The sequence below is a fragment of the Sesamum indicum genome, linkage group LG1 (genome assembly GCF_026168435.1).
Source record: "Sesamum indicum cultivar Baizhima isolate 11 linkage group LG1, ASM2616843v1, whole genome shotgun sequence".
NCBI lineage: Eukaryota > Viridiplantae > Streptophyta > Magnoliopsida > Lamiales > Pedaliaceae > Sesamum > Sesamum indicum.
This window is the reverse complement of record NC_142657.1, coordinates 21,553,847-21,578,897: the sequence shown is the minus strand read 5'-3', so window position 1 is coordinate 21,578,897 and position 25,051 is coordinate 21,553,847. Positions and strand designations below refer to the sequence as shown.

The 25,051-nt window shown below is 36.1% G+C and overlaps 4 protein-coding genes across 7 annotated transcripts; 1 reads left to right on the top strand and 3 right to left on the bottom strand.

Annotated features, from left to right (window-relative positions):
* Positions 1-344: 344 nt before the first annotated feature.
* LOC105170550 (uncharacterized) lies at positions 345-7,348 on the bottom strand. The gene is made up of 13 exons (XM_011091356.3): positions 7,016-7,348; positions 6,114-6,198; positions 5,547-5,598; positions 5,432-5,452; positions 5,301-5,354; positions 4,920-4,970; positions 3,888-3,950; positions 3,336-3,401; positions 3,044-3,082; positions 2,387-2,503; positions 2,172-2,264; positions 1,884-2,039; positions 345-790 (listed from the first exon to the last, which is right to left on the bottom strand). The coding sequence occupies exons 1-13, from the start codon at positions 7,119-7,121 to the stop codon at positions 680-682; spliced, it is 1,014 nt and encodes a 337-aa protein (XP_011089658.2). The 5' UTR covers positions 7,122-7,348; the 3' UTR covers positions 345-679.
* Positions 7,349-8,104: 756 nt separating this feature from the next.
* Positions 8,105-13,728, top strand: LOC105170520 (uncharacterized). Of its 3 annotated transcripts, none has more exons than XM_011091344.3 (6): positions 8,105-8,264; positions 10,036-10,424; positions 11,166-11,473; positions 11,549-11,605; positions 12,174-12,577; positions 13,122-13,728. In XM_011091344.3, exons 2-6 carry the CDS (start codon positions 10,036-10,038, stop codon positions 13,377-13,379), a joined length of 1,416 nt encoding a protein of 471 aa, XP_011089646.1. In that variant the 5' UTR covers positions 8,105-8,264; the 3' UTR covers positions 13,380-13,728. The 3 variants fall into 3 exon arrangements, with proteins under 3 accessions (XP_011089646.1, XP_011089639.1, XP_011089622.1); XM_011091337.3 differs by having other exon boundaries at positions 9,997-10,424; XM_011091320.3 differs by having other exon boundaries at positions 9,960-10,424.
* A 63-nt stretch (positions 13,729-13,791) lies between these two features.
* On the bottom strand, positions 13,792-14,758 carry LOC105170510 (calcium ion-binding protein). 2 transcript variants are annotated; one of them, XM_011091299.3, is made up of 4 exons: positions 14,668-14,758; positions 14,457-14,571; positions 14,307-14,367; positions 13,792-14,119 (listed from the first exon to the last, which is right to left on the bottom strand). In XM_011091299.3, the coding sequence occupies exons 1-4, from the start codon at positions 14,696-14,698 to the stop codon at positions 13,832-13,834; spliced, it is 495 nt and encodes a 164-aa protein (XP_011089601.1). In that variant the 5' UTR covers positions 14,699-14,758; the 3' UTR covers positions 13,792-13,831. The 2 variants fall into 2 exon arrangements, with proteins under 2 accessions (XP_011089601.1, XP_011089610.1); XM_011091308.3 differs by having other exon boundaries at positions 14,313-14,367.
* A 554-nt stretch (positions 14,759-15,312) lies between these two features.
* LOC105170503 (plasma membrane ATPase 1) lies at positions 15,313-24,325 on the bottom strand. The gene is made up of 22 exons (XM_011091286.3): positions 23,889-24,325; positions 23,232-23,341; positions 22,822-22,941; positions 22,636-22,734; positions 22,276-22,413; positions 22,024-22,158; positions 21,416-21,595; positions 21,044-21,250; positions 20,824-20,943; positions 20,291-20,410; positions 20,028-20,150; positions 19,837-19,941; positions 19,609-19,753; positions 18,743-18,907; positions 18,404-18,642; positions 18,290-18,322; positions 18,118-18,199; positions 17,868-18,028; positions 17,515-17,727; positions 16,614-16,796; positions 15,737-15,912; positions 15,313-15,637 (listed from the first exon to the last, which is right to left on the bottom strand). Exons 2-22 carry the CDS (start codon positions 23,283-23,285, stop codon positions 15,541-15,543), a joined length of 2,895 nt encoding a protein of 964 aa, XP_011089588.1. The 5' UTR covers positions 23,286-23,341; positions 23,889-24,325; the 3' UTR covers positions 15,313-15,540.
* Between the last annotated feature and the right edge of the window lie 726 nt (positions 24,326-25,051).

Genomic DNA, 25,051 nt, shown 5'->3' with positions numbered 1-25,051 from the left:
GAAATGATAAATAGTAACTCGCTTTTTAAAAAAGAGATGATTATATTTACACTCTTTACATATTGTCTTTTTATATAAACTATTTCTATCTTTTAGAAAATTACAAAAACCAACCTGACAACTTTAAAATTCGAAAAAGCCATTGTTGACTAGGTCAATCTTTAAAATAATTTTGTAAACATAGAAATGGCCTTATAAATGTTTCTGTAATTATCCAAAGGTAGAATGAGTGGTAAAATAATATTTATAAAAATGAGTAATATAACCCCATATATTTTTTATTATTTATATCAATTTTTAATTTAAATATAAATTATTATATTAATTTTTTTTAACTGAATCTCTATATAAATCACACATTTTAATAATTAAATATTAATTATTTAATTAATATACAAATTATCCCTCAGCAAATGTATCAACATGTAAAACAAAAACAAGAACATGCAAATTCTCTCATAGCAGCAGGCGGCTCCCTGATTTCATTACACATAAATGAAACTCTCTCTTGCAAGACTTGTCTAAAACCTCATCCTCTCTCATCTTGTGCACTCATTTTTCAGTGAAGATGAAGTCCACGCAGAAAAATCACGAACGACAGTGTGTATCTTCACTGTTGACTCCCTATCCATCATGCTCCAATAAACTACTGTCTTTGAGGGTTTCAATTATAGCCGTTCTAGGTTGACACGCACAAACGCAAATGATGCCTGATAGGGTTCTGCCAGCACTGCACCCACAGCCGAAGACAATACCTCCATGGAAGGAAGACCACTGATTCTACAGCTGTCTGAAAACTTAAACAATGAGAGCAGGAAAGAAATTATTGCCATTTTGATCCTCATGCAAGGCCATTAATTACTTAATATTGGATCTTTGAGCATGATTATTTTTATATTTTTATTAATTGGTTTAATACAATATCATAAAATATAATCATGGTGAATACAAAAAGAAAATTTTCAATTTTTTATTTAATTTAATAGTACCAATTCAATTTAAAAAGTGAATTGAAAATAACAGAAGTAAATGGTTTCTTTATCAATTAAATCAAATAATTATTATCAAATTATTTAAAAATAAAATTATATATGCTAACAATTCGATGATCAAAACATAAATAATATTATAAAATTTTAATGCTTTTGTAGTTGAATGAAGGAATTTATATTTACTTTAGAAAAAATATATATGTATTTATACACATTTATTGCACGTCACGATTTCTAGTTAAATATGAATTATATAAAGTAAAAATGTTTCAACGCAAAAGGAGAAAATACAAAACACTGACCATATTCTCACTTTATATACATACATAAATAGATGTTCATCAAAAGAAGAAAGAAAATTATACAATTCAAAAATAAAATCGGAGAATTTCACAATTACCTTAAAATTTGATGCATAACCATTGGGACAATGATGACATCAAAACATTGGGGCTTGGGGTAAAAAATAATAATATTTTTAATTTTGTTTCTTCCCAAAATGTGTTTTTATAATTTATTGATCAAAATGCCCTTAATAATATTTTGAGATTTATAGATGCACAAAAAAAAAAAAAGTATGCACATTAAAAGGCATAGATATAATAAAATAAAAATAAACGAAATTATTGTAATTATAGATGAAAAATTAACATAGCAAAAAAGTGATACAAAGTAGTCATACAAAAGTAATAAGAACCGTGAAAAACCCGATTTCAATCAGAGTAACTAATTATAATGATTAAGAATTAGTAAAAAATAATATCATTCTTGTTTATTTATTTTTACTTGTACTCAAGAAAATTAATGTCTTCAATGTGAAGCATAGAGGTTGAGAGTCTGAGTCTGATGGCCAGACCGGGACCAAGAATGAGATGATTCTGACAGTCTTGCCTGTACATTTGCATTTTCCACCAAGTAAGGGAGTATGTATTTTTTCATCTCGCTGTAAGAAATTTCAAGATGACCACCCGACACGCTTACAAACTTCACTTTCCCAGCTTCATCCAATGTTTTCAGGCCAATCCAATCTTCGGTATAGAGGGTCGTCTGAAGGATTCGTTACAAAGACAGTTATATAATGTGGCTGTGTGTGTTTGTATTGTTCTTGCTAAGTATTCATTGATATACACCATATGTACGTGTAAGAAAATATGAAGGTGAACGATGAAATGCAGATACCTCTTGTGCAGGTAAGACGGTGTCCCAAGAACCATCTGGAAAATATCCAAACCAAGAGGTCTCTTTTGGGACCAGAATGTCATCCTTCTCGAACTGATTAGGACAGTGAAGAAAATAAAAGCTTGAGCCATGATTAATATTTTCAAGCACTAGACAGAATGTAAGAAATGTACGGTTTTGTGTAGTCAAGGAACAGAACTGAGCTTCTAACTTACCTTGATAAGCACTAAGTTCTCCAAGCTAGAAAAGCGCTCCTTGTACGTGGAATTCTTGTATATTTCATTATTAAGCTTAGGGAGGAACTTGCATCCTTTTCTGTACGCATCTATGTCCTGGCAAAGACAACGAGGTAAGACAGAACTATGTGCAACCCTGGCAGACAGATAAGTCCAAGTACTATGTTTAGCTTTTGAAGAGAGAAGACATTGACATTACATTTAGAGCATAGATCTTGGTGATGGAAAAATGCTAAACAAAATTTGTACTTATTTGTTCTAAATATATGACCGAGATTACATATGCTCTTCCTTCCCTTTCCTTCTCTCCATTATATTTAATATTCAAAGGGGGAGTCTAATATCTCCAGATGCTTACACGTGAAGATGCATAGGGAAACAGTAAAGACAACTGTTCTTCTCCATCGACAGCTTAAACATATAGTTGAAGTATGCTCAGACCTGATAAGTACGTAGGACCAAGTCTCTTTCCTACCAATTTATGGAAAAATCCACATTGCAGCCTCAGAAAAAATGCAGCGGAAATGTCCCACTGAGAGTTTTAAGGTGGAAGGACATTGTCGTAATTTGATGCCTCCATCATGCAGTAGAATTGGTGTATGAAAAGAAACAAAGTTGTAAAAGAAGATCGCTTACCGTGGGAATCTTGATGTAGGAAGCAGGGGCCAAGTGTTCCTGCCGTCACATAACGCTGAGACAATTCAAATTGTGCAATGTGTACGTAATTGAAGAGAATATTTGACTTGAGAACAAGGTAGCTAGCTAAATTACCAAGAATAAGTACTAATTGGAAAGGATATACATCAAAATAAAGGATATGTTGCAGCTGCACGAAGCAAAGCAGCATTTGATTTCCTTTATCAGTGGGAATGTGCAGAGTAGAATCTGTGTGACATTTAAATCAAACAATGAGCGGAGTAAATCGAACCTGAACAAAATTGCTGTAAATTGCCAACTCGATCAGAAGGTCCACTAGAATGCAAACCTCAGCTGACTGCCAAAGCAAGGCATAAGTAAACCAGATAGTCATAACAAACCGTTTCGATGTGGAAAGGAGATGAAGTTCTTCACGAAAATCAATAGGACTTTATGGGGCAAAAAACTCCTTATCATATAGAGTTTACCTGAGGATTCCGGAGAAAGTTGTTTAACATACAAGTTTATCTATTCTCATGGCTATTGTATTCATGTACTTAAGCATTATAAATTGAGTAGATAATTTTGGATGTATGAGTAGGAGCTAGGATCGCCCTAGGTAACAGTTAGTCCAATTTCACTGTATCCCCATCCCAAGCATGAATTATTCTACCAACTGATACTCTTTGATTCCAGAACATGACGACTTTAACTTATGAGCAGGATTGTAATATTAAATTTGCATCTCAAAAATCTTCAGCGCTCTTACTATTCTCCTCGCCAATGATACGAAACAAGAAATGGATATTGCAGAATATTTAACAATGATACAACGAAAACTCACTCCGCATAGGGGGACAGCTGCTATGCCAGCATGTGGACCTGCCAGAGATATAAGATTTCTCACCTGTGCCAATGTAAGAAATATGAAGTATACATGATCCTTAATTAGTTTGAAGAGTAACAAGAACTTTGGCATTAACTAAGCCTGACGGTACCAAGAAAATCAAGCTAACAGCCAATCAAGGCAATTTTTTAAAAAAAAAGATAACTCCGGAAACATCAAGTACTGGAATACAACAGAAATGACTTCGAGCATAAACAAAGTTTCCGTAAGGATTTTCAAGAAGGATGAAAGCTTTATCAGCGACTGCCCTGAAGAAGTTCAACTCGATCAATTTCAAAGGGATCCTTGACCTGGAATTTACTCTGAAAGTGTTACCTCTGTGAAGGTAGCTTTCCTTCACGACATTTTGTAAATCCAGGGATTAGAATTCCTACCAACTCTTAGCTCTCCTTCACACATTGGAGAAAAGGATGCAAAGATGGAAAATTGTGCCTAGAATCCTTTGAAGATGTCAATCTGGGTGATTGTTTTGAAGTATCAATGGAATTGCTGCTGCTCATTCGTTAAGTATTTTTAAGCAGAATTAGGCAGAAAGTGCAAGGTTGCCTGAATTGAGATCTTGCTGTTAATGTGCAGTTATGGTGAAAAAATATTTGTCATTTAGCAAGGTTATCCTACTACTTGAATTTCGCCTAACAGTAAATACTCCTGAAGAATCAAACTGCAAGAAATAAATGCAAGTTCAATAGAATAATATTCACCTTGAATTGAATCGTATATTGAAGAAAGTAGGGGTTACCACTCAGGTACAAACATCAAAGATATAACATTGTGCTTTCTAACATCAGGTCCGTTACTGTTTGTATAAAGATAGTGTGATGTGCTACAATTTGGTCAGTTATCAGTTACGCAAAATGTGGAAATTAAAAGAATTCGATAAAAGGAACGTAATAAAGAATGATGACTTGATAATCCATAGAAGTATTGTTGCTAAAATTATTTATTGAAGTGCCTCAGATCAGTCCTTACAGGAGGTCCTCCATCACAGAACTCAACGACTCCTCTGCCAACCATATTACCCTGAAAAGCATGAGATTAGAAAGAAATGTCCATCAAGATGTCAAACCATGTGAAGAGTATAAAAGAATGGCAGTAAATACTTGGCTCATTATCAGTTATCACTATTATGACTTCACATTTTTGCTACCCAAAGGAAAAAATAGTTCAAATGTCATGTACAGCATTGATTTGGACTTCATTGAGCATAACATTCTATTTCCTTATCATAGAGCACAGAAACAGAACTTTGCACCTGGATTCTGGAAATTCTACATTAGTACAGAAGTTTGAAAAAAATAACAAGATTCTGCACAAAGGACATGATTGATGGATGTCGAAATATATTTTCACCTGGGAGAGCCCGATGATGTTGTAACCTTGACTGAGCTCACTCATTTGCTTCACCTGTAGGTTGAAGGCATCCTGTCTGAGAAAGGATTTCCAGGACAATAAAGTGAACTCTTCAGACAAAGCTAGAATACCTTCTCACAAGCAATGGCTGTCTACATCATAGAACCAAAAGGTTAAGTCAATTGTCATTTTACTGTTCATAGAGATGCATAAATTGGCACGTATTTTCATGGATAACCAACGAACCTGTTTAAAGAAGGGCATTGTCCATGAATCCCATGCACCATTTCCAATTTCGCTGCAGAAAAACGGAAGAAAAACCAAGAGGTAGAGTGATGATTAGACTAGAAACCAAAACCAAATCCATTGTTAGAAGAAAAAGGAAGCAACCCATAGCTAAGAAATAACTATGCTCAGGAGACAGAGCAACGCCTATAAGCACAAATTCTTCTTCAATCTCTTATCCTCGATAAGATAAACTTATTCAGTCTTTTCTGGGAAAGCTATTACAAGAAACATACAAGGCTCATTCTTTGTGAAAAGAGAGAGATCAGAAGAAGCCTTCAGTCAGAGCTTTATTCCAGTGCATTCGAAGGAATAGAAAACCCAGTATTCAATGCCTGCAATCGTTTTGGACTTACTTGGGCCGTCAAAATATTGGTAATGCTTAAGCAGATATCTTGACATATAAATAGGTTTTGATGCACCTTTTACATCCATTTCCAGTAAAACCGAAATGAAAGTATGTAGATAGATATATGCTTTATCTAGTTTAGACTAAAGTCTTACACAATTGAAGCAATAAGAGCTTACATGCAATATCCCTGCGAACCAGACCAATTACTAAGAAGAGTGGTAAAATGTGCGACTCCTCTATTCCTGCAGCTGTCCGAGATTCCTGCAATATTTTTTGAAATGGAAAATCATATCTAGTTACTCAATGAGGACTCATAAGTTAGTCGATGCAACCGCAAAAATTCTATAAGGTTCCATTCTGAATTATGATAACCGGAATGTAATGGGGACAAAAAAGGAAAAGAAAATGTCGGCGTGGACAAGACAAGAACCACCAACAAAAGCAACACCAAGATCCGACAATGCTTTAATTGATCCCAGTCGTACACAGTTTCTCTTACTCATTCCCTTGCTTTTTACCAAATATTATTCAACAATGCAGAAACTAACACACATGAGATGTAAACGGCATTTGAAGCATCCATCTGCCTAGCCTGTCAAGAGGGAAGATAAAATGTGGAAATGCAGAGCCTTTTGGGAAATGGGTTCTGAGCATAAGTCATTAGGAAATAAGAGAAAAGTCGAAAGAAGATTAAGAAAGATCGCATCTTTGTTCTTTCCAGAGTTGACCATTTCCAAGAAAGACAAAAACAGTAACTGAAAAGCACCAAATTGATCTCCAACAGGCCCAAAAATCATCAAAACATAGCAAGCAAGAGAAAGATTCTGGTTCTAAACTGGCAATTAAAGGTAGAATCACTAACTTCTAAAGTGGCCGCAAACATAATTATTAACTACGTCAAGAACAGAAAGTGTACACAAAACTAAGATAGCATTCACTCCAACAACAATCGATCAGTACGGTATACACACTGATGAAATATAACCCACAACAAATCAAACAAAGCCAAAGACAGCAAATCATCAAACCACAATATAACAGTATACAAGCAAACCTAACACAACCCAGAGAAAATTACCATGGAAGACGACAAAGGGAATGGAATACGCAGTTCGTGGAACCAGAAACAATGCAACTGCGTAAACTACGGTGACCGTTATCAAGAAACACTTCAAAGTGGCCATCTATTCTGCAAAAAGGGAGTTCGGATAAGCTGATTTAAGTGGCCAATTCTTTTCCAAGTCCCAGAAATTTTTACAGTTTGCGTGTGAAAAATGTTCGTTGGCTTTTCTCTTTCCTTTTTCTCTCTTTCTTCTTGATAATTGGTTGGTAGATATGAGACATAGTAAACAAATCAAGAAACGTGGGGAACGAAGGAACGAACAGATTATCCATGCGGAGTTGACTATTCAAGAATTGTAAATGAATTATTAAATATTTTCTCACTTTTTCATGTGATAATTTGTCATTTAGTTGCTAATACAAGAACTTTTGGGTAAGACCAAAATATTTGGGGGCAAATCAGTACTACGTGCATTTCTCCATTGTATCTTTGACTTTCGTGGCCAAATCTACAAGAAAATGGTGGGCCTTTTTATTATTATTATTATTATTTTTTTTTAAATTGTGCTTTTTTGAATTTTTATCATTCTTGAGTGGTAAAATGATAAACACATATTATGTTTGGCATTTTAGTTCATTGAATCTAAGGGTGACTGACTTTTAAAAAATATCATCCACTCAATTAATTTATTATACATCTATCAAGTATAATATTTATAAATTCAAAACAAAATAAATAAATGAATAACTTATCATACATCTTATTATTTATTAAGTGAAGGGAGTTTGAATAAATACGTTTAGTTTAGTAGATGTGTATATACATTTATATACGTGAATTTTGAAATTTTTATACGAAATAATCACCTATTTTGGAGTACTTTATTAATTTAAGCCGTATAATTACATTATAGAAAAATACATTGTATAAGAAAATAATTAAATGTCACTTAAATTTCTCATATTTATTTGATGAAATGAAAAAAAACAAATTACCTTTAAGGAGAAGAAAAATTGAATTAATTAAAAAATAAAAAAGCAAAGAAATTGGAGAAAGCAAAAAAGGAAAAGAAATGGCAGAGGTTGACCGAAATGACAGCTCAGATATCTGCAATTCTATTTATCACCTTCACTCGCTCACACCACTTCACTTTCCGTACATAAACACCCAGAGATTTTGGTCACCGGAATCCTTCAGAACCAAAACCTTTCTACCCCCTTAACATGCACTCTTGGTGACAATTAACAATTCAAATCCAAACCAGGTATTATTTCTTGATGGTTTTCATGAACCCATTTGTTTTCCGGCTGTTTGCTTTGCTGAGATTTGCTTGATATGTCGTCAATTTTGATTTAATGGAATTTTGGGTTTTGAAGGAATTTTTTATCGGTGAATCAAGATGGAATTTTTTGAGTTTTTTTTTTTTCATAATTCCTTCCTTCTTCTTCCAATTCATTCTGTTTTGTCGTTTGATTAGGACTTGAAGCCTGATCATCTTCGTTAAAGTTTAATTTGATGAGTTATTTTTTATTTTTTATTTTTGCTTCAAATTCTATGTTTTCGCCATATTTGTGCTTACGCTTTACTCAACTGGGCAGCCCATAAATATCTAAGCATACGTGTTTATGTATGTATATGTCTGTGTGTTTATATACGGTGCTTGGGCATTGATTTGAGTATGAATGTCGAAAGTTCGGGAATCATATAAGATTTTATGGATTTTAATTAAAGACTGACAAATCAAAACCAAACCCATGAGAATTTTTGTTGGGCGCAACTGAGATAAATGGTGTGTGTATATATATGAGATGTGGTTGATCAAATCTTTGTTGGATTTTATTTATATGGATAGCGAAGCTTGTTGCGTACATGGCGACTAGAGTTTATTTAATGCAGCCGATGCGAGGATTACTATCTTATATGCCCACATTTATGCCTTAACTGATGGTAATCTCCTTTTGTTTGCATACCCCATGCGGTATACACGTGTGACATTAATATGTTTTCTCATTGTATGCAGTGCCGCGTGTATGTCTTATCATGCTTGTAATAGATGGTAACCTCATTGAAGATGTTCGCACACGTGTGGAAAGATTTCTTTTTTTTCAATTCATCGGAGTTATCATCTTGTTGTCTAACTTAAATCTTTTAGTTGGATGAATTATATGGGATTAAGAGTTAAGAAGACTACAACCTGGTAAAATAGACTTCTGTTGTTTTAGGTGCTATCAGAGTGGACTTTGAGTATTATCCATGTTGATTGAGAGAATTGTTATGATGTTTGAGGTCAAGACGAGACTCGTTACTGACAAGCATCATAACAATTTGAGAAATCATGCTTTTGTCAAGTGAGAGAAACCATATCCATACAATCATTAATCTGTACTTGCTTTATTGATACACGAGGATGGTGTGCTGAAACCTTGTTTCTTGGATCCAGACCCCTAACCCAAGTCTTTCATGATAAATTTGGTCAGATTTTCTGGTTTCTTTGATATTCTTTTTCAAAGTTATTTGTTATTTCTTTAGGAGATTCTGTTGTAAATCTTTTCTGGATTCTTCAGTCAGTGCTGTTAATCTTTTTATTGATTATAATTGGGATGTGGGAAAATATTCTTTTAGATGTCTGGAATTTGGACAGAGTTTGTTTATTAGTATGTGCCCTGTTCAAGTAGGCATGCATCTCTTTGCTTGTTTGTAGTTTATCTTTTTACGTGGTAGCCATATGTCTGCGCCAATACGAGCTTTATTGCTGAGTTAATAGCGGTGCGATTTGGTTAGCTGATTGTTTTCCTAAAATCAATCATTTCATGATTGGCTGTAACATTCTGCCCATTATGTTGAAATGGCATTTCATTAGTCTGTATAGGTTTCATACTTTTTATGTCATGAGGCTGTTCGATTTATGTTTTGTGCAATCTAATTGTGAGCAATACATTATTGACTTCATTTACTGCAGCTGCTCTGTGTATTCTTGTTTTGATGCATATGCTCAGAATGAGCTGATTTGATTGTATTGCCTGATGGGAATTGAGATGGACATTGGTAAAAGATTAGAAGCTAAGATGGAAGCTTCAGCCTATAAGGGGACTGGAATATTTGCCAAAGAACTTGAAGATGAGCTTATGAAATTTACAATGAAGTCTGAGGACAATAAAGTCGATGCACACTTGATTGAGAAGACTGAGGAAGTCCTGCGGAATACTGAGGATGTCAACATTACAGACTGCACAAAATCTTTGGGCAATGAGCTGGTGGAAGCAGCATACCAGGACACAACTGAGAGCTCAAGTTCATTTGATGACAGCGATTCTGGAGTTGAGAATGTTGATACCTTGGGTGACTCTGAAGCTTCGTCAGATTTTCATGGTGATACTGCATCGGCACTAGATATTGATGGATCTGGTGAAAAGTTTAGAATGAGGTATGCAGCTTTTCTTTCCACTTACTGTTTCTTGAAGTCCTTGCTTGTTCGCCCCCATAAACCGAGTTATGAAAATTATTACACTCTTAAAGACACTATTTGTCTGAGTGAAATTTTAAATTTATTAGAAAATCAGTGGCCTTGGATTGGCAGAGGGTCAGCGAAAGGTGCTTAGAAGAGCCAAAGAATTTCAGTGGTTGAATTGCTCTGGCGCATTGTATAGTCAAAGTTAAGGGGCTGGTGGGATTTGTGTAAGTGGATTATGTCTTCACTATTCAACTAGGACAAGTCGTAATAAGAGGTCCACCACCCATAATAAGATCACATTAAACAGCTATGGGGATGTGATCTTTGTCCCATACAAAAATCAAAAACTATGTGGGTTCATTTGTTAGCATAAGGAAATGGAGTTGTATGATTGTTGTTCATGTGTCAGTTTGGGGGAAATCTAGAGGTAGACAAATGGTTGCATAATATGAATGTCTGGTAGCTTTGGGCAGGAACATGTTTGTTTCATTTTTCTTCTTAGAACTCCCTGTTTGGCTGCTCTCCAGTAAGGTGAATTGAACTCCAACAGGATCCTAGCTATTGCATGATTCAGCCTTCATCAGTTTGATTGATGTCTGAATTAATATTTTTTCAAATAAAGAATGGAAGAACATATTTAAAGTCTTACAATTTATATATTTTACTCGCATCACACTACAAATACTCATCTTAGCCTGCCACTTCTGATCTTAGGAAGAGGAAGCTGACCAGTCATTGGAGGTCATTTGTTCAACCTCTTATGTGGCGTTGTAAGTGGGTTGAGTTGCAAATTCAGAAGTTGCAGTCACAAGCCCAACAATATGACAGAGAACTTGAAGCATACAATAAGCAAAAGCAGATTCAGTTAGAGAACTCTATTTTGGTAGATGGAGTTAAATCACTTCCATTTTCCCAGACCAATGCTAGAAGTGACATCCTGAAGAGGAAGAAAAGAAGAACAACAGAAGCAACAATGGATGTAGCAGCATATATGTCTCATCACAACCTTTTTTCATATTATGGTAGAAATGTCCTCTCTGTTGCTATCAAATTTTGTCTTGGTTCCTCAGTTAAGCCTGGTACATGGTGTTTTGCAGAAAATAGGAAGTCCTTTACTGAAGGTGCCCTCATGAGTAATGAGTTGAAGAATCCAGGTGAGAGATGATCTTCTTCATTAGTTTCCTGCCTTGATATGTGCATGTTGAACAAACGGTGTGTCCCGAATGATGGTCTAAAAGCTTTTCTGATATACTCATATCACTATGATCTGATCTCTTGGTTCCTTAAGCTTTCTATATTGCATTGCTCCAAGATGAGTCTTACCTGTATCACTTTGTCTGATTAGGTCCCTTCCTCATGCTTTCTATGTCGCATTTCCTCTCTTCTCACTCTCATATTTTCCTTCACATGTTCTTCAGCTGGTCACTAGTCAAAATTTACTTTAGGTTATTCTGCAATTGCCTTATAAATCCTCGTTTGATTTTAAGATTGTTAGCCAATCTTATTTAAGTTGCATGAGTTTTCATGTGCTATACTTTCTTCAAAATATTTGTTAGCTTGGATCTTCTGGTGTTGAAACATGGCAGATGCATCTGATTTTGTGCTTTTATAATGTTGGTCTATTTGACTATAACCTAGATAGTTGAGATATTTTTTCTTATAGATGATGGTTTTTACTTTTTATTCTTCTCTTTCTTTTTGCTCTGAATTTTGACGGAGAAGCTACTCGGAAAGTCTACACTGAGGATGAGTTTTGGATTAATGATGAGCTATTATCCATTGCACCTGGAGATGGTGATAATTCTTTAGAACACATACTCGGGAAGATTGACTATTTGCAATCACAAGTTGGGAAGCTGAAGAGCAGAGTTGACAAGGTAATGCATGAAAATGCTGGAAAGTTTTCTGGCACCGAGGACTTGACCTTGCCTATGGCATGTAATGCCTCACCTCCAAACAGTGGGGACAGAATGGCTGTAGGAACTTATATTGCATCTCAGCTTATATCTGAGTATAGCATGGGCAATGCACTCGTGCCTGAAAGTGCAGTTACAAGTCAAGGAGATGTTGCTACCGACGCTAATGGAAGTAAAGATCATGCTTGTTTTGCAGATGCACATGAAAATGTGAGTTTTTTATCAATGCTCCCTTGCTTTCACGTCATTACCTTTCTTCTTCTCATACCATGTTTTCACCTGAATGCCATATATTATTCCTGAGGTCTTTGTATTGGTCTGCGAAAATATTCTTCTGAAACACAGTGTATCATGCTAAGGCTCCATGTGTATGTCACTTTTAGCTTCATGGTAAGAATTTTGTAGTTGACTTATTGCACGTGAGTTATTGTAAGTTGTTTCACTTCTCAATTCATACTTCTTTCACTTATTGACACGCTATCTTCAGTTCCATTGTCATGTTGGTTCGCCCATACAGGAGATGAAAATGGGACATTTGTAGTGAATATAAGTTCTGTGGCAGTTATTTTGCAATATACGTTCGTTCATATTTTTTGCACCATAGCTCTTGTAATTGTATGTCCTCAAGGTGCTACATTGGTGATGTTTTTAAAATACGGATATAGTACTTCTAGCGGAACTCAAATTTTGTTGGAGGCATGATCTCAAAATTTTATATTAGATGTTTATACTCATAAAATCTTTTTGCCTTCAGGATGAAGATGGAGTTCTTATTGATAATGAGAGGGTTAAGGAAGAGATGAACAGTTTCGAGGAAGTGAAGATTACCCCAATCCAAACGCCTTTGGTGCTTAAGGATGGGTCGGGTAATACCACCCCTCCAGTCCAGGGAGAACCTGATCTGCCCACAGATGATCAACCACCTCCCAAAATTCGTTCTATCGCAAAGCTTACTGCCCCGAAAAGCAAGAAGAAGAGGGGGAGAAGAAAAGTTGCTGGGCGGCGGAGGTGAAGTTAGTTTCCTAATAACCGGGTGCAATTTGTCTTTGATGAGAAAGTAAGAAGTGATCAAAGATGGAGTCTTAGGAAGAGAAAAGCAGTACTTTACATTAAACCTGCAAAATGTCACAACCCAACTTATGAATTCAGCCTGCAAATAGGACCACATTTTTGTGAAGAAAAATGTTGATTCTTGTTTTTCCTTTCACTCTGTAGATTCTGGATTTGTCCATTCTTTGCTATGCATCTCACATATCGATGCCTTGTAGAAATTGATAAATCTGCATATACCTTTCAAGGAACGTGTATTCCATAGTATAATTTTTATGGCAAATTTATGTAAATTTCAACTTTAGTAATAATTCTGATGTCCCTAGAACTTACATAGTTGAACTACTTAATGTTGGATAAGTATGAGAATATAGTGGCAATAGATCAATCAAATTCTGCATTTTGCTTGTAAATTTATGATGCGACATTACTAAGAAACATCTTCCTGGATATCTTGGCGGAAATGAGAGCCAGCACGGTGGCTGATGGAATGAAAATGACATCAGGGATGGCCTTGATGAGCTTTAGCTGTGGGACACTCTCACTGGCTCTCTTGGCCGCCATAGCAGCCGGAGGTGTCAATATTCCAGTTATGAGGGTGGAATCATCCAGCTTGCTGAGATTCACCTTCTTCTTCATGAATTCAGTGAAAACTCTCTTCTTCTCTGATTCGTCTGCCCCCTTCCATTCTCTGAAACATTCCTGTTCCAAATTGTGAGTTAGAAGCCATTATACTACAGGTATGTGCATGGGATAATGTGTGTCTGTTTTGGGATTCCACCTGAACTGACCTTTCTTGAAATGATCAGTCTATCTACCAAATCTGCCGTATGTATGCATGTGTGTGTGTGTGTGTGTGTGAGAGAGAGAGAGAGAGAGAGAGAGAGACCTCAACTTCCTTTGGGGAAGGAGTATCATAATGTTTACCAGGCAATGCAGCATTGACAGTGCTGAAAATACATTGAAGGGAATGGTTAGAACTTAGAACTGAACTGAGAAGTCATCTAACTCAAAAAAAGTGTGAACAAAGAAATCTTACCTGAAGGTATCAAGAATTGCCATATGGAATTCCTCAAAAGTTTTGATCTCCTTCTCTACGAACTGTCTGTGAAGTGTTCCGATCACCAAGCCCAGCATCTGCTGCGTTGGCAAACCTGCCATTTTGCACAAAACAAATGCCCAAAACACTAATTTGGTAACAAGAGACAAGTTGTAACCAAATTGTAGGACAAACTGCGAGAGTTTCTGACCTTTTCCCATGAAACTCATGATCATACCCATCTTGGAAATACTGATATAAGAAATAAGAATGGGAATGACATATATATGTATAGAGACAGACCGGGGTGGGGGGGGGGGGGTGGGGGGGGGGGGTGGGGGGGGGGGAGAAATTTGGAATGCTTTCTAGTAAAGGTGATGAGTACAAGCAAGGAATTAAAAATATATAGATTCCTGGCTTCGCTTTGACTTAAGGTGATGATGATCTTAAATCTCTTTCTTGCATGCTCATATTTCCTATAATACCATTTTTCATGCATACGTTGTTCTTCCTTCTACATCAAAAACTCTTCTTGTTTTCTGCCAATATATAGATACACACAACGATGTCCATAGCCTTGCTTATTCTGGCAAACCAACCAATCATAGCATTTCAAGAATACAAAATTTTCCAAGGAACATTTGACTTTCTTGAAAGTTTTTTTATCTTTTCCTCATTTTATAAATCTCTTTCTCCACGGTCCGAAGGGTAAAAATTATTTTTTGACTGAGAAGTCTCGTGACTTCACATGACCTAATTATTATAAAGCTGATAGATGTTTCTGCTAATCCTTAATATTTTCCAAAAGTAGTTGTAATCTTGGGTGATTTACTCCACACAAGTGAAAAAAAGATGGTTTATGAAATGTCACTACAGTGTCATGGAATTTGAACTGAACAATTATGTCTTTGTCAATCAATGGAATTTCAACAACTAAAAAGTTAATGTAAATACAATGATCCAAACAAAAGAAAAAGAAACAGAAAAATCCACGAAACACAGGGCAATGAAGTACCAGAGACAACGTGAAAGGAAAATTATAAAAAAAGAAAAAGGAAGAAAAAAGTGGAAGCTGTGGACAAAGTTAAACAGTGTAGTGCTGGTTCATAGCATCAATGTCTAGTCCCCTTAGCTTGGCGAAAGACTCCACCCTGCCCTTCAGAGTGTGGATCTCTCTCAGCCTGCAATATCATCAATGCTGCTATTAGACAAAAGAAATGATGCAATGACCTAGAATCCGCAGATAAACCATGTTTCTATCATGTATGCTAATGGCTAACCTTGCAAGTTCTGCACGTCGTTTAGCTTCTTCTGCCATGAGATTGATGTCCCCAAAACTGCTCTTTTCAAACATTTTTCGTTCAGCATATTGAAGCCCATGCAGCGTTCGTTGTTCAGCTGCCCATGCAGCCTCACGTGTTCCCCTTCCAAAGTCCTTTTTGGTGGAGAATGCAGTCTGGGAAGGTGAAAAAAGATAAGTCTCATTTCAGATCACTATATAGATCCTTAATGTCAGTGGAGAACACTAGAGAAACAGAACAAATGGAGAATACTTTCCTAATAGATTATAAAAATCCAAAATTACATGTAATTTCAAGAATAACAACACGTGTATCACACCCCGAATCCAGGGGTAGTGGTGCACAATCAAGACTTTGACACCATGGAATGAACTAGCAACTATTTAGCGCTTATCATCACTTTGCGCATATGGTGAACTCAAATTGCTTAAGGAGTGCATCGTACCTTATAAACCAGTTAAGTTTCTTATACATTTCATGTGGGGCTGACAGTATGTTTGTTATTTGATACCAATAACAATAAGGAAATCTCTCACAACCATTTTTCTTCCTATAGCCCTTCACTGAACCATCGCGACCAATTTTTTCATAGATGGATATATTTGACTGAATTCCAAAGGCAAAAAGAGAGATGCCTTGTTCTATCCAACTTCACACAGGAATGACTGTATTCTTGATATCAATAGATTAATGGATAAACTATTTTCAAGGACAGTAAAAAGACCATGACAATTGTTCCTGGCCAGTGGAACACTGGAACTTGGAAGTTCAAAGTAACTAGTTAGGTCAATACTGGAAAACTAGGAATTAAACCAGCAAAATGAATATTAACCAAATGTGGTTAGAAAAGACTTACTCGTTTTTCCAGCACCAGACCCCAAGCTCTTCCACTGAGTGCATATCTAACGGCGAATTTAATGGGATCAAGAAGTAGATAAGTCAGAAAATTATATAGCCAGATCACTCCTGTCCAGCCCCAACCTATGCTTCTGATTCCAGCAAATTTCACAGTTGCTGTGGCAGATATAATGGTTGCTACCTGCAAAAGGATGTTGCAGTCAATGAAAATAATTGGTATTTAATTTAATATATGTAAACAGATGGAACATATGGTCTATCCCAATAAATTTCATCTCTGAATTAGACATGGTCATAGTGGAAAGGCTATCAGATGATTAAAACTACAGAAATCTACAGAGCAAAAGATTGTTTTTTCAATTTTATGTTTGATATTAAATCAAGAAATTAAGATGAAGACTCAGAATTTTGAAAATTTATCGGGGAACTTCCATTAGTTGTGTTTATAAAGAAAAACAAAAAACAGATAAGTTCCAATAGACGTTTCTAAAAGAAATATGATCAATTTAATCCATGCATGAAGGTTCTAGTGGTGAACTCAGCTTAAATCTCTTACAATTGCCAATTAGGTTTGCGGTGCATGGAGTGAAGGAGGAGTGAGCTTGCGGTGACATGTTACAAAAGGTATTTGTAATTGACATGATTTTGTGAAACTCTGGCTTGTTTGGTTACTAGCAAAAGTGATCACAATATATGCAATGTGCATAAATCTGCTAAGGACAGATGGAAAGGCTTTCACAAAGGAGTGCACGTAATAAAGTGGTAATACATTAATTAGTCTATTCCATCTTTGTGTTTCTCTTTCCACAAGCCACATGTTACGACCCCATACTCACAATAACCATTGGTTTCAACCTATTGTGAAATAAGTCCAAAATTAACGGTGTCTAAGTTATTACCAGTTGTGCAATTATAAAGGCAGTCACAAGCAGGAGACCAGGGCGTTCCATGAAAGAAATTCCTCTTGATCGAGTTACGAAAATTAAGGCCTGGCTGATGGTGCTGACTTGAAGATAAACTGCCGATGCCATCATTTCATTGAGAGGTTTGGCTTGTGAATCATTTGACATGTTGCGGAGGTGGCGGTTGAAGTTCCTTACGTGGAAGGTGTTCTACAGATGGCAAATAGTCATAATAATGCAGAAAGAGAAACAAAGTGCTTTTGCCTTTATTAAACAAATGATAATTGAGAAGGGAATAAGACTTAAAAGATTAGAGCTTTTCAAGAATGCAGTTCTGAGAGATGGCTTACCGGAAAGAAGTTTGTTTCATATGCAGCCCAGAAAAATATAACGGTCATTAAAGCCAAATAACCTCCAAGGACAATACCAGTGGCAAAAATCTCACTTAGCTTCCAACTGTCTGGAACTGGAGAGGGTCTGACCCTGTCTTTAGATATTGTCATGATTGTCCCTGGAAATAGTCTTTATCTCAGACAACAGGCACAAACAGAGTTTCATATAACTATGGTGAGTCAAATTCCTAGAACCAAAATGACTAACCATCATTAAGAATTGCAATGACGAGAACCATGAAAGGAGGGAAGTCAAATTTCCAGAACACTGTGAGCAGCATAAATCCCAACTACAAGTAATGTTTTAGCAACATGAGACGAGACCATGTTATTCTTCCAAGTGTACTATGTCGTCCGTGTACTTTTAAACAGAAACTTACCACTATACGTATGGTGATAGACACAGCATATATCTGGAGAAAAAATTGGAACTTTAGTCTCTTACTGCAATTTTTCTCAGTAACTGAATGGAACATACTGAAAAGTTACATCACCGTATAATTCTTCATTCTTTGAAATATTGCACGGCTTGTTAAGACAGCACTGATGATTACACTTAATCCTGGCTCTGTCAGAACTATATCAGAAGCACTACGGGCAGCATCAGTGGAATCTGCTACAGCAATTCCGATATCAGCTATTTTTAGGGCAGGTGCATCATTTACACCATCGCCAGTCATTCCACAGATGTGCTTTCTAGCTTGTAATTTTTTCACAATCTCATATTTATGTTCTGCAGGCAATACATTGAAATCAGAGTTCGGAGAGAAGCAATTGACAATTGTCTATTTAGTTCACGATATACAATGAGGGAATTGTCCAACATTACATACCTGGAAACACACCAGCAAAACCATCCGCCTTCTCAATGAGTTCATCAACTGGTAGAGCTGCATTAGCTTCATCCTTACCATCACCAAGCAAAGAGGACGCAGGGTACATATTTGTGCCCATCCCAAGCCGTCTTCCCGTCTCCTTAGCAATTGCCAACTGGTCACCTGCAAAAGTTTCCAGCAGGAGACCTTTATTAATTTTATTACAAGGCATCCAAGCTATTGCAGTTTGAAGAAAAGATGCCATACGTCTGTGGGTTGGAAGAAATGATATTACTTAGTATCTAACTTTTTTGTTCACATGCTTAAATCTTAAATCTATTGGAAAGAGGACAAAAAATTATCATGATGATAAGCAAAACTAGATACAAGTTCTGAGACATAATTGATTAAAGCTAGACGCCTTGTCCAGCATCTTATATACCCTTTTAGATGCCATTAAAGTATCTCTTCTATGAGCATGTAAAAGTCATGAGACCAAAATCATCATCAATGAAGAAAAGAGAACAATAGTAAAGTTAGCGGACTCTCAAACAAACAGCTCATGAGATCATAATAAACTGCTTGTGATGCAGCTGTAGTTAGAGATTCTCTCCAGAACATGGGAAATCAATGAAGCCTGACTTAGTTCTGAACGCCGGTTGATAAAGAGCTACTGCCATCAATGTTATACTAAATATAGCACCATTCAGGCTCCTAAGACCCAATAAGAAGTTTTTAAGGTGCAATGCTTACAAACTAGGTTATCCATTGCATATCTCAGTTGAGTTTTCTTCCCTTCCTAGACATTTCATATAAATATTAATTACAGAAATTATTGGAGCTAAAGCAAGCACATTTGGACGAGAATAAGCAGTGATGCCTACCTGTTATCATTTTAACACTCACACCAAGATCCAGGGCTCTGCTAATTGTTTCGGCACTGTCATGACGAGGAGGATCAAAGAGTGGGAGAAGGCCAACAAATTCCCAGGGACCACCAGGACTGTCTTTGTTGCCAGCTGGTACTTCCTACAGGTTCCCACTGGTGTGTAAAGACAGGCAAAAGAGAGATACTGATGTTGCACAAAAAGCATCTATGAAAGATCTATCACCTGGCGTGCAACTGCAAGGGACCTCAAACCTCGTTCGGCAAATTTGTCAATTATGGAATGCACCCTTCTTTCAATTTCTGATCTGTTATGTGCTAGATTAAGAATCTGGAAACCATCATGTTAGAACTGAGATATCCTGGAATCACTGTTATAGAAACCAAGAAGAATAAAACTTAATCCAAATATGCTACCTGTTCCGGTGCTCCTTTGCTCACCCTATGCATTTTACCAGCCTCATCTATGTATGTTAGAGCTGTTCTCTTGTCTGTTGGATTGAACGGAAGGAAGTGCACTTCCGTAATCCTAGCACGTGCCTTACAGGAAATGATTAAATTGGAAAGTACATTTTCAGTACTCGTCAAGAATCATAAGCATCTAAATCCATGGAAGTTCCAAATCATTGGATCATGTAAATAACCACAAATCTTGCTGTAACAAGAGCCAAATACAATACCTCCTTTGGGTCTGCCAGCATTGATACAATTGCAGTGTCAATAGCATCTTGATTCTCCAACCTTGATGCTCTTGCAGCCATCAGGACCACCGTGTCCTTGTCAACTCCTTTGGCAAAAACCTGCTAGGACATGTTGGCATCAGAACAGGCTGTATCCCAAATTTGCATTTTTATTCTAGTTTCTGGAAGTACCACATAGTTATTAAAAGAAAAATCCATTCATTTTAAAAGAAAAACAAATGTGATTCAGTTGAATTAAGGTTTATTCTATATCAGAGATACAGATCTGAATACAGGTATTCCTCACATTGATGAAGCATGGGATGTAGAAATCATTTTTGCATATGTATCAGTTTTTGGATCATGAGCGTTGCTAGTTCTTTAATCTATCTTAATAATACAAAATAATAGAAAAAACATATACTTTCAGTAAAAGAATGCATGCTTCTTTTTCAAACATATTTGGTGCATTCTTCTTCATGGGAGTAAGTGATTTGGTACATTCATCTTCAGGGGAGTAAAGCAAGTTTTACCTCAATCATGTTCTTGTCCACAGTAAGTTTGTTCAGAGTCAGGGTTCCCGTTTTGTCACTGCAAAGAACATCCATCCCAGCCATTTCCTCAATCGCTGTCATCCTCTTTGTTATGGCACCCTGAATTAGAAAATGCAAACAATCTCCTGTTAATTCTTCTATCTGCCTTAATGAATTTGATTATGGCACTATACTTAAGATGTTCTTGTGGTCATCTTACCTGCTGAGATAAGCGATGTGATCCAATCGCCATGGTAACAGAAAGAACAGTTGGCATTGCAATGGGAATCCCACCAATGAGCAATACGAGAAGATTATCAATACCAGGACGATATGGTCTCTCCTGGAGGCCATATATTACAATAATCTCAATCACCATTCCAACTGCAATTGAGCAAATGCAGAAGTTCCCTATTGAGGTTAAAACCTGGCCATGAGAAAATAACATTTAGCTTTAGGGGATCTAACAAGGCTTTAGCATTGTTATTTTTATGTTATATAAGTTTCTAGTCATTGCTAAACCTATTTCAAAAACTGCAGTTGGTTGTCCAATAATTTCTTCTTTTTGAATGCAAAAGTATCAGAGGTGCACCTTCTGAAAATGCCCCACATGGTTGGTGTTCTCTACAAGATGAGCAGCTTTACCAAAGAACGTATGTACTCCAGTTGCTATAACCACCGCTTCAATTTCTCCCTGCTTACATGTTGAACCTGAATACACCCCATCACCAGGATTCTTGGTCACAGGAAGTGACTCGCCGGTAAGAGCAGACTGCACAGAAACTGAAAAACTTAAAGCCCATAATTGTAGGTCACTTCAGGACAAACCATTTAAATCCATGATGATGCTTCAAACAGAAAATAAGTGGTAGAATTTGTTCTAGCAACTCAGATGCCTAGAGAAAATAAAATCTCTGACTGGTAAACTTGAATGGAGTATGCTCTTCTTCATACAAATGATTTTGAAATTTGTTCCTTATTTATCAGTTCCAAATTTTAACGTGTATATCTACAACGAACATGCATTAGCTTCTATATCTGTTCAATAAGATGCAGCAAGCTTTATGCAATCTCTTAATTGACTCTCCTGTACATGAAAACTGAATTTGTGATTTCAACTCATCCATATTGCTAAAGTGTTGTGACTTGGAAGCCAGTGCTTTATGGTTAAAAATTCAAGTTATTGTGCATATTCAGCACCTGGTCTATCTTAAGAGGATCTCCTTCCAAAAGACGTGCATCAGCTGGAATAATATCTCCAAGTTTGATACTAATAATATCACCAGGAACCAAAATTGCAGCTTCTTCCTCACTCCACTTTCCATCTCGTAGAACCTGGACATGATTCAGATAGCATCACTGGTTTTCAATGTTCAAAATATGCAGGGCATATGAGGTGAGCTAATGAAAGATGCAACTAATCTGGCTGGCAAAATTTGTCGAAGAACAAACCTTGGCTTTTGGAGCCAGTCGAGCCATAAGAGCAGCTGCTGCATTGCCAGCATTATTTTCCTCGATAAAACTGATTGTGGAATTGATAAAGAGCAAGATAATGATGCCCAAGAAGTCAGGAACATCAGAGGGCTTGTTCTGCACATATGAGACTTGTCAACATTCAATATTTATTTTTAAATTTTTCTTCTCAGCAGTTAAATCTATTTCTCAACTGAAAATAATTCTTGAAACTTGAAAAGAGAAAATTCTTCTGGTTCTTGATTTCTAGGTGACGTTCAACCATTTAACTCAGGGTTGCTGGAAAAAGTTCAACTGACATAAAAAGATCAGATGTAATAAGAGTTAGAATACTCTTACCCCACCATGTGCAAGAGCAATGGCCATTACAGCTGCCGCTTCCATCACCCACGATAAAGGATTCCACATAAAACCCAGAAACTTTAGAATTTTGCTTTCCTGTGGAAATCAGGAAGGATAAGAGGAATCAAGCGTCAAATAAAAGAACAGACAGATGAGAAACAGGATATCAAACAGATATCCAACCTTTTTCTCTTCAAGCTTATTGTATCCAAACAACTCCAGTCTTTTCTGAACTTGATCCGCCCTCAAGCCCTCTCGTGTGCATTTAAGACATTGAAAAACCTCTTCAAGGGGTATGTTCTCCTGCATAAAACAGTCCAGAATAATCAACAAAATTAATAAATAAATAAATAAATAATTGAGGATAAAAACTGCTTACACATCAACCTTAATCGTACTTCTGAGTGATATTCCCTCAACTAGTTCAATTTTGTTTGCTTACAGATATGTAGGCATAACTTTTCAAGAGAGCAGTGAAATAGCTGTAGAATCCTACTTCGGTAGATTTAAACTTACAAATTTTACTCATCTGAAGCACATTTAGCTCTTGTAATAACATAATCTTGAAGCACTTCTAGAGAATTCAATCATACCAGGTCTACTTCTTCCTTAAGAACAGCATCTAGCGCTACAGATTTTTCATCCATTCTTAGATCTCCTTTGGCAAATATATTCACCAACCAGCAAGCCTCCTTTCAAGGCCCTGCATTTTTCAACCAACAATTAAACATATTCTCTGCAATTCATCTCTAACAGTCAAATGCATCATAGACAAATTGCAAACATTGCATGTCGGAATTTTCACTGAAAAGTAAAAGTGGACTTAATAACTTCTTTAACTGAGGACCAACAATTTGCTAACGTCAATCAGTACGATTATACGCTTTAACAACTTCATCGTTTTCTTCTGAAGCCACATATGAGAGTGATTCTTTGGAAAATCTATGATCCAATCATGCCATGACTAAAGAAATTCAAGAAGTGTTCTCCCCCTACATTATCAAACTTCCACCTTACCACAATCAAATGTCAACTAATAAGACAACAAAATCCAATCCCATCGATCCCAATACAGCTAATCGTAGATATGAGCTTAATCGACTACAGTAATAAAAGACAAATCAAGAAAGGAAACACAAAACTCTAACAGGATACATATAACAAAAGCAGACTCTGACTTCTTACTTTACTACAAGCACAATGTCCCCAGAAAAACAAATCCATGAAAGAAAAAGGGACAAAATTTCTACCTCCTCAAACGCTAAATGAATGCTTCAATGGATGTAGCACGAAATTATCACCCAAAATTTCTCACAAGGGCCCTCAGTAAACCAGCCAAACACTTGGGTTTGGCGATTTTCAGAGAGTGGCAGAGTACAACAAGAATGGAAGTTGAGAAATAAATACAAGCCCATTTTTATGCGGATGGGGAGGAAGCAATCAACGTCACTTTGGATTCAACGAGCCCGGCAATAGCCGTACACGGAAAAGAACACTGAAGACAGAAGAATGCATGCAGAACAAGAATAAAATTTTTGCCATATGGCAACAAAAAATTTGTCCGAATAGCCGGCCATGAAAGAGGATCATTGCCTGTGCCAAGAATCTTTCTTGTTCTGCGTCGCGGAAGAGTGAAGAAAAAATTTTTAAAAAAAAGGAAATAGACAGAGAAATGAGCAATTTGGATGTTTAATTCCCCCGCGAAATAACATAGGATTCAACGACTTCAAGATCGTAATATTAGTACAAATATTATTTAAATTAGTTTACGATGATTTTCTATTTTGAGTTTTCAATAATTTGACATTATAATACTTCGCTTAATTTATTCTAATTTATTGTCTCTATAAAACTATTGGATTACTTTTGTCAGATGCAATACCCTACTATTTAATTAATTTGTCTAAAAGAGTTTTACTTAATAAACCAAATTAATTAAGTGTTTTTCATGTCCTACTAGCTACGTCTGCCACAAAATAATAAATTCATGTTTAAAAATAATAATCACGTAAATAATTGAATGATAAATAAATCAAAGAGTTTGATATAATTAAATTAAGAAAATGACGAATTAATTGAATAACGATACATAAATACCTCAAAACTAATAAGACATGTTTATTTTTTTCAACATCGTTCATATCATATTTTAAAAATTTAAATAAAGACGAAGTAGCTATTAGATTTTTTTTGTTTAATTTATTTTTATATTTTTTTTGTGAGGTATCTAAAATTGAAATATAATCCAACAAAACGGAAAGACAAATAAATGTATACACAGGTAAATATTTAGGACAAGAAAATAAATCTAAGAACACAATGCGAAGAAAACGTAGTTGCAATATAATATGGTAGTAATTGCAAGTACAATGTTCCGTTGTACTTATCATTTGTAGAACTAGAAGATGCCCCT